Source organism: Kogia breviceps, chromosome 6 (assembly GCF_026419965.1).
Source record: "Kogia breviceps isolate mKogBre1 chromosome 6, mKogBre1 haplotype 1, whole genome shotgun sequence".
Lineage (NCBI taxonomy): Eukaryota > Metazoa > Chordata > Mammalia > Artiodactyla > Physeteridae > Kogia > Kogia breviceps.
This window is the reverse complement of record NC_081315.1, coordinates 144,744,081-144,757,512: the sequence shown is the minus strand read 5'-3', so window position 1 is coordinate 144,757,512 and position 13,432 is coordinate 144,744,081. Positions and strand designations below refer to the sequence as shown.

Here is a 13,432-nt window from a genome sequence, read left to right as displayed (position 1 = left end):
ACAAAGGTCTGGACGCTGGAGATTAAGGACTAACTTCAGATGGGAATCGGCCGGGATGTAACTGGGCTCATTGAACGTTTGAAGGAAGGCTTCTCTTTCTCACGGCTGGGGACTCTTTGAGTTGAACACGATGCTTTTCCACTGGGGTTACTTATAACGCGGGCGAGTTTTGCTGCGCCCCTGAGGATCCGCAGCGTGCACTGGGGTCACTCGGGCAGTGGCGTTTGGTGGGTGGCCTCAGGCACGGCCTGGGGCCCTGGTGCTTGGCTGTTGGCCGGGACGCCTCAGTTCTCCTCCAGGGCCTCGCCCTCCAGCAGGACAGCCGGGTTTCTCACAGGGTGGCTGGTTCCAAGAGGTCAAACGTGGGGGTCTCCAGCCCCTAAGGCCTCGGCCCCAAACCCTAAGGAGCGTCCCTCGGTTACTTCCTGTGGCGCAGACGCCCAGAGAGGGGAGTGGCCCCGCCTCGGGGTGGAGGCTTCACGGACGTGGATGAGAGGAGGCACGGGGAGCGTCGTGGCAGTGACCACACTGGTACAATGTGGCAAAACGGGTCCAGGCCCTAGCTTGCCTCCCCTCCCCTCCCTTCCCCCGAAACAGACAAGCAAACAAGAAGTGCGGAGAGCCCTTCCCTGGGGAGGGAGGGCGCCTGGCTGCCTCCACACCCCCCTTTCCATCCACACTGAGCGTGGGGGTCTCCTGGGCTCCTGGCCCTGGGTTAGACACAGGGGACTGCGGATGACCCAGAAGTGGTCCTGCCTCAAGGTGCTGGGCCTGGCAGCCGGGACAGCATCAGACCCGGGAGGTAAAGCATCGCGGGGTCTGCCCCAGAGGAGGTGTCCCCTGAAAGCATCACCGGGTGAACCGTCAGGGGTCAGCGGTCAGGAAAGGCCATGTTACCCGAGCAGAGTCTCAACAGGCGAAGGGGTGTTACGGGTGGCTGAGGGGGACGTGGAGGGGGACGGCCGCCCCGGGGAGGTGTGTCGGGCGGGCCGGGCACACTTAGGGAGCTTGTTGCCGCCAGAGCCTGGGGTGGGGAGGGGAGCCACGGCCCGGCAAGAGGTCGCCGCTGGGTCCGGGAGGCCTTGTCCCTCGGTTGTGAGGCTCAGGCGGGCCCTCAGAGACGCACGTGCCCCCACAGGAGCCCCTGGAGCCGCCGCGGAGCCGGGTGGCGGCCGGCCCAGGCTCGGGAGCTCACAGACGCCCGTGGAATGCCACCGGCTCCGCTCCCCCCGTAACGTGGTTTTTTATAGTCGGGGGACTGACTGTGCCGAGGCCTCTGCCAGCTGACCGTAAGCTCCGGATTAGAGGCCTGGCCCCGGGGAGCGGGGGTGGCCGGGACGGGGCCTCCTCCACGCCCGCCCGCCGTCGGCCAAGGTCCCGGGCTCGAGTTCTAGGTTGCGAGGGGCCACCCCCCAACCCAGCCCCTCTGGGCGGCGAGCCTCGTGGGTGCCCCTGGGGCCCCCAGGGTGGGCCTGGCTCTGCGTCGGCTCAGACGCTCCGTGGTGCCAGGACGTGGTCCCTCTCTGGGCGTCCGCTTCCTCACCTCTCGGGCAGGCGCGTCACCGATTTGGGCCCCGGTGGCCACCCAGGGGCACGGCGGCCTCACCACGTGTGGGGCTGGCCTGGGTCCCTGGGATTCGGTGCCGGGAGCGCGACCGGGACAGGTGTAGCGGGCCGCCTCCCCGCCTCCCCCGGGCACCCTCCTTCCAGAGGGAGCGGGCCTTTCTCGGAGGAGGAGGAGGGCGAGGCACCCAGGGATTCCTGCGTGGTGACACCACGCCGGGCGTCCAGCCCCCGCCACCCGGCGTCCCCATTCACTCGGCCGCGGGACTTCACTCACGCTGGCGGCGCGCCGGCCCAGCGCAGGGCCCCGCGGCCGCTCTGCGCCCTGGCGTCTTGCAGGCCCACGTGCCCCCTCCGCCCGAGCCCCCCGGGCTGGGATCCCAGCCGGGCCTCCCCTCTGTCAACGAAAATAATCAATAAACCATCAATAATAAGAATAGAAAAGAGTTTTATTTGGGCCAAACTGAGGACTAGCCCGGAAACCTGCTTCCCAGGTGACTCCAGAAAAGCGGGGTTTTCAGCACAGTTTTATATCTTGTCCGAACAAAGAACATCAAAGAAGTCAGGGTGACATCTCTTCAAGGTTTCAAAAAATAACAAAAATAAAAACACAGACCAGCACGTACACCGCGAGTCAGTGTGGCCTTGGCACCTGGGAGGGAGGCTTACCGTTGAAGGAGGGGCAGCCCCGGTGCCGCGGGAGGAGGGGCGTTTATTTAATCTTTACGTTTAACATGGACAGTCTTTACTGCTGGCCGACGTGCCGTTTTGTCTAATAAGTAAAGCAGGTGTACAATTTGATGGACCACAAACAGGCTCTTTTAGCCAGCGTCAGATTCAGGTGAGCTCGTGTATAAGCCACGATGACCTTCCCGTCTCTCAGTACGTAAACGTGTCTTTTATCACCCCTGTGGGTGGGAGCCCTGAGGCTGGATCTCAGCCTCGCAACGCAACTGCGCACCAGGGGCTCCGGTGCCCCCGCACCCAGAAAACGAGCCCGGGAAGAGGGGAGGGGCTTTGCGCTGGGCCAGGCTGCCTGGTCTGCAGGGCACGTGCCACCGCCTGCGATCTGCCAGCTTCCCCTCACCACAGCCCCGGTGAGCAAACCGGGTCTCGCAGCCGCCCTCCTGGATGTGCACCCGCCGCCCACCCCTCGGAGGAGCGCGGGCCGGAGGGAGGAGGGGCTGCTGGGCTCTCCACGCGGCCGGGACGCCCTCCTCGGCCTCCTCCGTGACCGCCATCCTCCAGAAGTCGCCCCAGCCCCCCACACCAGCCCGGGAGACGAGGGATGGCTGACAGCCCGGGACCGGTGGGCGGGACGTCCTCTCCCACCTTGCTGGTGCCCGGACTCGGGCCGGGATGGTGCCCTCAGGCCTGGGAGGGCCGGCGTGGGGCCGGAGCCGCCCGGATGGCTCACGTCACCACAGTGCCGTGGGGACCACAGTGCCGTGGGGACGTCACCGCAGGGCTCGGCGGGAGGTCTCACGGGTGGGCTCAGGCTTCCGTGGGCAGTCCCCGCCCAGCGGCCCTGAGCCCACCCCGCAGGGGCCCCGCCGGCCCGGGCTCTGGCCAGGCTGACGCCAGGGTCTGTCCTCCCTCTGCAGGGGCCGGGGTCTTCTTCCTGTCCTCGGCCGAGGGAGAGCAGATCAGTTTCCTCTTCGACTGCATCGTCCGCGGCATCTCCCCGACCAAGGGCCCCTTTGGGCTGCGGCCTGTTCTCCCAGGTGGGTGCCGGAGCTGGGGAGCCTGGCCTGGCGGGAGGGTCAGGTGGGCTGCTCGATCTCGGGCTCCCGGCGGCGCTCGCACCGGCACGGCCCCTCCTCCACGGGGTCTGAGCTGCTGGGACACCCAGGGGCCTAGGCTTCCGGTTGGGACAATTACTGCAGCTGCACCGCGTGGACCGGCAAGAGGCCCGAGCCCGGGACCCCGAAAACCTTCCGAGCCGGCCCGTCTCCCAGCCCTGGGCTGGGCCCGAGCCCGAGGTCGCCGGGGTCAGGACCGGCCCCGTGGGAGCCGGAGTTCGGGCTGGAAGTGGCTTTGTGAGCTGGGGTCTCAGCGCATCGGGCTGGTAGGTGCCAGGGCTGCGTGAGCTCGCCTGGGCTTCTCTCCCACTTCCCTGGCTGTGGCTGGGACACTGCTCTTCAAGAGTCCTGGACCGGGGGTGGCGCCGGACCGCGGAGGGCCACGCCACCTGGGCACTTCCTCCCACAGGGTGAGGTGTGCCCTCCCGTCGGGGAGGACGGGGAGGCCCAAGCCCACGGGAGGGACAAAGGCCGGTCCTCGTCATCCCAGCTTCCTTTGGCCGGGGCCCTCCGGGTGGGCGGTACCCAGGGTCACCGATGCTGCCCTCGCCCCAGTGAGGCAGCGCCTGTCCCCGTGTCCAGGTGGGAGACCAAGGCCTGTGGCCGGGCAGCAGGTGGTCAGTGAGCTCACATCCGTGGCCCCCTCGCATGGACACCAGAGCCATGCCGGGGGCAGGTGGACCTCCTAGGGAGACAGGGGCTGGCGACGTGCCAGGTCCCCTTTCTCCCAGCGTGCGCCCCTCAGCCCCGCAAGCCCCGAAGTGGGCCCGGGGGCCGGGTGGGGGCGGGGCTGGGGAGGAAGGAGGCAGTTCCTGTGACCAGAGCCCCGCCGCCCGAGCTCTGCTGGGTGGTACGGCAGCGGCCTCTGCTGGCGGCTTCCCGCATTGCAGCCGCAGGTAGTGGTGTGGGTGGCCGGGGTCAGAAGGGGGCCGGGGCGTGGATGGGGCAGGTGTGGACGGTTGGGGTGTGGACGGGCTGGTGGGCCCCTGCTCGCTGAGCCTGGCCGGTGTCGTGTTGAAAGCCTGTGATCTTCGGGGACTCTTGAGATGCGGCCTCCGCTGGGTCAGCAGCCTTAACGCTCTGAGATGTGGGGGTGTCTTCTCAAGCTGACCGCTCCTCGGCCAGACCCACTTGGACACCAAGGCCCAGAGGCGGGACCTGCCTCGCATACGGTGGGGCGGGGGAGGGGGAGAAGCTAGGGTTCGGGGCCCACCCTGCCCAGGCACGTCCTGTGTGCTGCCATCTTGGTGCCCTGGCACGTGGCGTGCGCTGCCTCTGCTCCCACGTTCTGCAGTCAAGGCTGTGAGGTTCGGGGAGGGCAAGTGGCGGCGCTGTGGGTTCGTCCAGTGCCGGCGTCCTGCTGCCTCACCAGCAGCAGGAGGGAGTGAGTGTCCTGAGCCACTGCAGGGAGTGTCCGCTTTGGGGCACGGGACATCTGCTGGTGGTCGGGGGTGGCTGTCCTTGGTCCCGGGACGCAGGATGATGGCCGGGCACCTGGACGGGGGCGGTTTGGGTACCCCGAGCTTGGTGTCTGGCAGCCGGGGTGCTGGCGCGGGGAGGGGCTGGGGCTCCCAGGGGCTCTGTCGTGGGGTTGCCACTGGACCGGGGTCCACACGGCCCTGGCGGTGCCGGGGTAACTGTATGTCCCGAGCAGTGGGTGGGCCGTGGGGACAGGGCTGGGGCCTCCTCCTCACTGACTGTCCTCTCTGTTGCAGACCTGAGCCCCGGGGGCCCCGCCGTGGAGGAGCGAGTGGCCCAGGAGGCCCTGGAAGCCCTGCAGCTGGAGAAGCGGCTCAGCCTCCTTTCCCACTCCGGCTGGCCGGGCAGCGCAGGTAAGGCCGCGGCCTGGGCCGTGAGGGAGGGCCAGCGGCCCTGGGGCCGGGGCTGCCCCTTTAAGGCAAGCTCCCGGCTCCCGTTCGTGCATTCCTGGCCCTCCCTCTGCGTGTCCCTTCGTTCTCTCACTCGTGATGCCTCGCTCACTAAGCTCCGGCCTGGATGCTGCCCGAGAGCGTGGCGCCACCGTGGGTGCCGGCTGGCGGGCCGGGTTTGAATTCCTTCCCAGCCGCCTGGGTGTGGCCTGGCGAGGCCGTGACTTCACCGTCTGTGCCCACACGGAAGGCTCAGCGGTGCTGGCTGCCGGGAGCGAGGCCCCTCAGCCGCTGCGGTCTGCGGGCGGGCGGACGGACGGAAAGGGCCGGCAGCCCCTCGAGGGCACGCTGTAGCTCCCGGGGGTGGTGGGTGGGGGGCTGCACCGGGGTCTCCTGGGCCAGAGGCGGGGCAGCTCTGCGGGCCTCTGTCCTGTGGGATCGTCGCCGGTCCCACGGCTGCGGAGTGGGGACGGCGGCCTCTCCGTCCAGGCCCCTAGAGCCGGGGGCTCAGGCGTGCACGGGCCACCACCTTCCCGGAGGAGGGCTCACGTCTGGTTCCCAGGGGGACGGCAGGGAGGGGACTGGCGTGGGCGAAGGGGCCGTCCTGGGTGACGCTGGGCGTGGAGATCCAGGCAGGGTGTGGGTCAGCCGTCCCAGGGTGGCGACTGGAGACCAGAGAGCACAGGCCCTCAGCAGGGCGGGGGCGTGGGGGGGGGGCTAGACCTCGGCTCCCACCGAGGCGCCCCAGCCCGCCCCGGGCAGCCTGAGCCCCACAGGAGTCTCAGCCCCCGACTCTCCGCTCAGGGGACGACCGCAGCCTGTCCAGCTCGTCGTCAGAGGCCAGCCACTCGGACGCCAGCGCCAGCAGCCGGCTCGCGCCGTGGCCAGAGCCGTCCCAGTCCTCGGCGGGCGTGTCGTCGGAGGGTCTTGGGCTGGCGGCCGCCCAGGCCCCCGGGGAGGCCGCGGCGGGTGCCTCGAGGCCACCCCCCAGGCCGCTGCGGCCACGGCAGCTGCAGGAGGTCGGCCGCCAGAGCTCCTCGGACAGCGGCATCGCCACGGGCAGCCACTCCTCCTACTCGGGCAGCTTCTCGTCCTTCGCAGGCAGCAGCCTGGACGTGTGGCGCGGGGCCGACGAGCTGGGCTCCCTGCTCAGCCTGCCGGGAGGCGGGGCGCCCGAGCCCAGCCTGTGTGCCTGCGCCCCCGGGGCGGCCGAGTACCAGGTGCCCACTGCGCCGCGGCCCCACTACGACACGCCCCGCAGCCTGCGCCCGGCGGCCCGGGACCAGCCCCCCGCCACACAGGGCAGTGCCAGCGATGGGGCCGCCGGGGACTCGGGCGGCCGGCCGTCGGCGGGGTGTCCCTCCGGCTGGCTGGGCGAGCGACGGCGGGGGCAGGCGACAGAGGCCGCGTCGGGGCCGGGTGAGCCCTGGGAAGCGGGCGCCCCCCACGCGGGGCCCCCTCTGGCTCTCTTTTCTGCGTGTCCCGTCTGCGGAGGACTGAAGGTAAATGCCCCTCCCTGAGGGCGGCGGCTGCGGGGTGGGTGGTGCCCTCGTGGGGCTGCCCTTGTGCCGTGGGGCAGCTGGGACTGGGCTCGGTGGGGCGGCCTGGGGGCCTGGGGGTCCAGCCTGCAGGGAGGGCCACGGACGCAGCTGGAAGTGCGTTCTGGAAGGTGGGAGGCTGGTGGGGGGCCGGGTCGGGGGCAGCAGAGCCCAAGGACCAGGTGCCCAAGTCAGACAGGAGCCTGAGACTAACGTCCCTGCGCGTCGCGTTGTGCGTCCGAGGGGCTTCGCCTGCTTGCGTGCACAGGTGGCCTGTCCTTTGCGGGGGGACGCTGAGGCTCAGGAGGCCCCGGGGGCTGCTGGGGGTCGGGCTCTTGGGACCCCGGGACCCCGACGGCTCACTCACAGCCGCCGCTTCCTGAAGCTGCGCGCTCCACGGGGAGGGGCGGGCGCCCCCCTCCGCCCTCCTGGCTGAGCCACGGGCTGGTGGTCAGGACCAGAGGATGCGGGGCTCGGGCTGTCCGTCCGCATTCGGGGGCCCCAGGCACCGCCGGTGGGTTGCCTCCGGGCGTCGCGCTCGCCTGCATGGATTTTGGCTGCGTGGCCTGCTCTGTCCGTTCGCGCTACGCTCCCCGTCGCCCCGTGGAAGGCGAGGCCCGTGTCCGTCCGATCTGGGCTCCAGCCGGCTGCGTCCGCACACAGCTCGCCTGTAGCCGTTCCGCTTTGTACCTTCACCGTTGGCTGAAGCCGATTGTCGCCCTTCACGTTTCTGAAACCTGACACTGTCTGTAATACGTTCTTAGACTGGAAATAAAACCGTTTTTTCTTACCGTCTTGTCCTTTTCCACGTGGCCAGCTCTGTCCACCTCCCACCCTGGCCCTCCCTGTGGGGCCTTTAACTGTCTCTGAAACCCAGGGGCTCAGCCTCCCTTGGCCCGAGGGTCACAGAGCAGGGAGAGGCCTCGCCTGCCTGTCCAGCCTTCGGCCTGAACACGCTGGAGGCGTGAACAAGGAGAGCAGCCCCAGACAGCACACAGGCCTCGTGCACGTGTGCACGTACGTGTGGCGTGTGCGCCAGCGTGTGATGTGTGCACGCGAGTGCTTTCGTTTGCATGCGTGTGTACTGTGCGCGAGACGTGCACACGCGCGTGACGTGTAACGTGCATGCGTGTCGTGGCGTGCAGTGCGTGCATTTGCACGGACTTGCGTGTGGCGCGTGCAGTCCTGTGTGCGCGCGTTACACGTGTGGCGTGCTCTGTGCCTGGGTGCCGGGTGTATGCGTGTGCCCGCGCGCGCGTGTGGCCTGGGTGATGCGTGTGCACACGTTCACTGGAGACCACGAGGCCGTCCGCAGTGGTCCCTTCGGCTCAGGCAGGTGGCTCCCTGTGTCCAGTGAGGGTGGACACAGGCGGACACAGGCCCGACCTCCTGGGCCAGTGAGGGTCCCGGCTCTGAGCCTGGAGCACCCTCCCCACCCCTGGTCTCCCCTACGTGGGCAGCAGGGCTCCAGGGACCCCATCAGGGTCCCCCTGCACATCCTGGGAAGCCACGTCCTACCCCGTCACACCCACTTCAGCCTGTTCACCACCCCGTTACAGAGCCGGGGGGCCCGGGTCCCCGCGGACGCTGAGGATCGGGGTTCTGGCCAGGTTCCCGCAACACCGCAGTGGAGGGAAAGGCAAGCTGGGGCGCTGCCCGCCGGCTGGGTGGCCCCAAGCAACTCACTACCCCTGTCTGAGCCTCCTCCGTAGGTAGGACAACAGTCCTGCCTGCCTGGGCCCCGCGGGGCCCGGTGAGACGTTGTATGTGCGCGTGCTCAGTGGCTGCCTGTCAGCGGGGCTCGACCCACTGCTACCGTCGCCTCCCCAGAGGGACCCACCAGCCTGCTTGCAGAGGAAAGCGGCCGGGAGGTGCTGGCACCGCGGGCTCTGGGGAGCGGCCCTGGAGGCCTGGGCGGCCGCCCCGGCCGGAGCCCGCATCTTGCAGGCCTAGCCCCGCTGCGCTCCCACGGGCCCTGCCCGCAGACGGCCCTCCCTCCTCCGCCGGAGCGGGTGGAGGCCCCGCGGCCAAGGGAAGCCAGGGAGGGCTGGAGCTGCGCGTTTGGGCTGCCCCTGGCCCGTGCGGCCGCCCTGGCCGTGAACTCTGGTCTCCTGGACCGAGGTCGATGGCTGGGACTTCAGGGAAGAGCCGTCTGGGGGGCGAGGCGGGAGGGGTGGACCGTGGGCTGCCCAGGTGAGGGCTCGGGCGCGGTCGGAGCAAGTTTCCGGAGCGGGGGACAGGCTCTGGGCTGGGGGGGGGGGGGGCGTGGCCAGGGGCCTGGGCCCAGAGGAGGGAGGGGCCCTCCATGGGAGTGGCCACGGACCACCACGGCCCTTTGGGGAGGCGATGGGGCGGCTCGGGAGGAGGGCCTAGCCCCCAAGAGAGTGCGCCTGTCTTCCCTGGCGCCCAGGGGGAGGGGACAGGAGGCGCCGCGTTTGCTCATCTCCCGCAGCACATGGTTCCATCCTTTGGGTCTGAGGCTGTGTCTGCAGGGCTCGCCGCCGGCGGAGCAGGTGCCGTCTGTGGCTGGGGCTCTGAGCAGTCAGTGATGGGGGCTCCTGAGGGCGCTCGGCCCTTGTCCCAGGTGTTGGAGGTCAGACACGCCCTCCCCAAGTCCCCAGGCCTGCCCGGGCGCCTTTCCACAAGGTGATGGGTTAGGCCAGCCCAGGTGCCCGGCAGCCTGGCCGGGCCCAGGGTCGAGGTGCTGTGTCCTGAGTTGGGGCAGCACCTTTGACCTCCCAGAGAGCGGGTCAGGCTTCTGCACGCCTATTCCAGCCCGCAGCCCCCCCATGAGACCCCACTGCCGGGCTGCCCTCCTCAGAAGCGCCGGGGATGCTGGACCGTTTCCCGTGAGGTGCCCCTGGCCCTGGCTGGCCCATCTCCTACTGGGTGTGGGAGGCGGAGGCTCGGGCAGCAGTGAATGTGCCAGCAGCGGGCGACCGCTCCTCCGTCCCAATCTGCCGGCAGACGCCGCCCGCAGCTCTGCAGCCCCCCCGACCCCCTTCCTCCTCGGGGCCTTTCTGCACCTGCAGTCGGGCACCTCCGAGTGGCCACCCTGCGGTCTGGGCGCCTTGACGCATCTCACGGGGCCCCCAGGAGTGGCTTAAGCGGGGTGCCCTGCTTAGAGCAGGCCGGCAGCGCCCGGGGCCAGGGCTGACGTGACAGCCCTCGTGCGTCTTCTCGTGGCTACAGACCCTGCCGCTCAGCTGGCCGCGTGTGACGCACGGCCACTAACCCTGACAAGAGCAGCCGGGCCAGGTTTGGCCGGGAGGCCCGAGCTGCCGGCGCCTCATCCCAAATGGGTTTGTGGGTGTCACGGTGGGCAGGGACCCGTGGAGAGGAGTTGGGCCCCGGGCTGGTCTCCCCGGCGGGTGGCCCTTCGGGCGGCACCCTGGCTCTTGGGCTGGGTGCTGGGTGAGCGGGAGCTGGGTGGACAGACTGACCTGTGTTCTCCTCGGTCTAGGGAGCTGCTGCCTCAGCCCCTGGGCTCCCGGTGATGCACTCAGGTAGGCCTTGGCTTTGGCACAGCCTCGGGACAAGGGACGTGGGGTCACGGTGGCCGCGGTCACAGCCCAGCCAGAAAGTCTGTGCCAGATAAGACAGCGGGGGGCGACAGTGGGGAGGGGGTGGCAGCGGATATCAGGGGGCAGTGTGCAGCCGGGCGAGCCCTGGCTCAGGTGGGATGGGGCCAGGCAGCGAGCGGAGGACCTGGTGGCCGAGCGCAGCCAGCCTGCCCGGGACGCTGCGCGGTCCGCGCGGGCAGGGTCAGCACCGGCCTGGAGCCGCAGTCTTTAAGGGGAGCCTTGTCCTCCAGGTGACCGAGAATAGAGGTGATGACGCTCCGGGGACCCAAGAATGGGCAGGGGCTTTGGTGGCCTTGGTGGGAGGAAGCCCAGGCAGGGAGCCAGGGGACACGCGGGGTCCCCTTGGAGAAGCCCCGTTCAGAGGTGACAGCTGGGCAGATGCTGGCTCTGACGCAGGGGAGGGCCTGGGAATCCAGGAGAGGCTGCAAGTCGGGGGAGGTTGGCCTCGGGTGGCGTGGCTGGAGGTTGGGGTCTGCTCTGCGCCTCATTTTCTCGGTGGAGTAGAGGCCACCTCCAGCCTGGGGCGGGACCTTTTTATTTCCTCTTCAGAGGCGCATGGTGCCCGTTTGGGGCTAGACCCTGTGGGCCAAGCAAGGCCCAGGCCCGTGCAGAGTGGAGGGCGCAGGAGGGAAAGGGCAAGGCCACGGGCATGCAGGGTCAGACAGGGGCGGGACGGAGCAGCCTTCCTGTGCTGCCTGGTGTGACCCTGGATATGCTGGGCTGCCCAGAACCCTCCACCCGCCTCTCCTGCTTCCACTATGGAAAATGCAGATCTAGCCCTAAAACTAGCTGCTGAGTCGTGGGGAGCTTGTCCACGTGACCTCAGGTCAAGCCACAGCCCTCCTTTCAGCTTTCAGGGGGCCGGGCCCCCTTCCTAAACTCCTCTCAGCCCCGTCTCAGCCCCTGATGGGCTCTCCCAGCTTCAACCAGGCCTTCCCGCCCCTCGCTCCTCAGCTTCACCCCTCAGCATGTGCCCCCTTCTCCAGGCAGCCTGCCCAGATTTCCCCTGGACCCCCGGTCTAGGTGCCTCCCTGGGCACCTCTGCGTGTCATCTCAGGTTACACGGGAGAGGGTCTGTGTCCAGCAGAAGCCTTCCTCCTTCCCTCCCTGTCGCCGCAGGTCAGCCCCGGGTACAGCCCGCTCTGGCTGCCGTCCCCACCTCCAGCTTTGGCCGTTCCCACCAGGCTGGCTGACTTGGGAATACAGGGTCTCTCTGGCCTCAGTCTCCCCACTGAGCAAGTAGGACCCCCTCTGGCCTTGCTGGGGCGGTAAAGGGATGAGGTGACAGGCTTCTGTGCAGGTGCGGGCCTCCAGAAGGTGGTGCCCTGTGCCAGGACATGGCAGCGAGTGGGGTAGGGTCTGCCCACTGCGGCCCCTTAGGCTGGTTGGCTCTCTAGTGCCCGGTGCCGGCAGAGCCAGGACCCTCCCGGGCTCAGCCCCCCCGGACCTGCGGGCAGGTGGCCAGAGACAGGCTGTCCTGTGGGAGCTTCAACCCCCCACCTGGTCCCACCCCCCTGCTGAGCCCTCCCTCCCGGAATCCCTTGGGGCAGGGAGCTGGCCAGGTGCATCTGTGCGAGTCCCCAGGCCTGGCTGTACCGCGAGTCAGGGCCCTCGGGGAGGCGGGAGGAACTGGGCTCTTGCCCTCTGGTATGGCTCTGGCCCCCCACCCCACGTGGTTCGGCTGCCGGTGAACGGCCAGGCAGGGTCTTGACCCCGGTCTCCTGCAGCCGGGGTCCTTCCCTGTGGGACACCAGGGCCCAGCAGGCAGCGCTCTTGGGCAGGTGGGGAAAGGTGGATCGGTATGCATGCAGGCACTCTGGGGCCCCAGCCCTGCTCCTGTCGCACCTGCCCGGAGCCCCGTTGGCATTTGCTGAGTGAAACCATCGACTTCTAGGAAATGGGGGAAGCGGGGGGCAGTTTCTTGGATGGGGGAGGGGACTTGAAGTGCCTGGGGCCACCCTGGAGGAGGTGTCACAGTGGATGGAAGTGTGGGCCTGCGCTCAGGGAACCATGCTCTGTGGGGACTCACGGGTCCGAAGAGGGTCCCGGAAGCAGACGGGGTGAGCCGGGAGGACAGCCGAGGGGGAGGGGCGGGGCGTGGACAGGGCGGGGCACCCGGGAGCCAAGGAGGAAGTGGCCTGGAGGGATGTTTGAGGGTGGGCGGCCAGGGGCTGAAGATAGACGTGTGTCCAGCGGGCCATCGGGGGCATCCCTGGTCAGCCCGCTGTGGGGGGAAGGGCACCCTGGTCAGGGAGGGACGCGTGAGGGGGGTGGGCAGAGCGGGGAACTCTTTCCCGAACAGTCTAGGGGCTCAGCTCAGCCTCGGCCACCGCCTGGGGACTCACAGCCCCTCTCCCCGCAGGACCCGAGAGGCCGTGCAGTGAGGCGCCCACATATGTGAACGTCCCCGCCAGCCCCTCCCCCCCAGGGCAGCTGCACTACCTGGGCCTGCAGCTCCAGGAGGCCGGCGCGGGCATCCGAGGTGGGTCCCGGGGGCCTTGAGCCCCGGGCGCATCGGCCCTGGGCCAGGGGCTCGCGGGCACCACTCCCAGCCCCGGAGCCGGCGCTCAGGCCCCGGCCGGTGCGCGGGCTGGGTGCGCCCCGCCGGCTCACCTGGGGCTGCTCGCAGGGGCCGGCGCCTCCCGCTACGCGCAGATCGACATCGTGGCCACAGAGGCGGCGCACAGGGCGGGCGCCCGGCACGCGCAGGCCCGGGAGGAGCGGCTGCCGGCGCTGGAGCGGAGGCGGAAGGGGACCCCGCGGTGAGGCGGCCGGACTGCGGCGCGACCCGTCGGCTCGAGGGAGCGGCCCCGCGGCACCTCTGCTGCGTCCCCGCGGTCAGGCTCCGAGCCGAGGGTGGGCGCGCTGCCCGGGCCCGGGGCGGGGGCGGGTGGACGGCTCCTGGCCGCTCCTCTGACACCTGCTTTGGTCCCCAGGCCGGCGGCAGGGGCCACCTGGACAGGTGTCGGGCGGCTCCAGGTGGACCTGAGGCGGCGTCTGGCGAGCAGTCTCCGGTCCTGGGATGCGACCTGCCCTCGCCTTCCCTGGAGGCGGCGGCCCGGTGACGACGATGTGTC

General features: G+C 69.6%; 1 protein-coding gene across 4 annotated transcripts in view; it reads left to right on the top strand.

The window, feature by feature from the left end:
- Positions 1-13,432, top strand: part of DOK7 (docking protein 7) — a 33,462-nt gene extending 20,030 nt beyond the window's left edge. For 2 of the 4 annotated variants that reach the window (XM_059065985.2, XM_059065983.2), the window contains 7 exons: positions 3,168-3,287; positions 5,081-5,197; positions 6,038-6,735; positions 10,235-10,277; positions 12,718-12,837; positions 12,985-13,211; positions 13,292-13,378. In XM_059065985.2, coding sequence (XP_058921968.1) covers positions 3,168-3,287; positions 5,081-5,197; positions 6,038-6,735; positions 10,235-10,277; positions 12,718-12,837; positions 12,985-13,121 — 1,235 coding nt within the window. In that variant the 3' untranslated portion in view covers positions 13,122-13,211; positions 13,292-13,378. Of the gene's footprint in view, positions 1-3,167; positions 3,288-5,080; positions 5,198-6,037; positions 6,742-10,234; positions 10,278-12,717; positions 12,838-12,984; positions 13,212-13,291 lie in introns of those variants that run through there. The other 2 variants (XM_067036773.1, XM_059065984.2) reach the window with 2 other exon arrangements.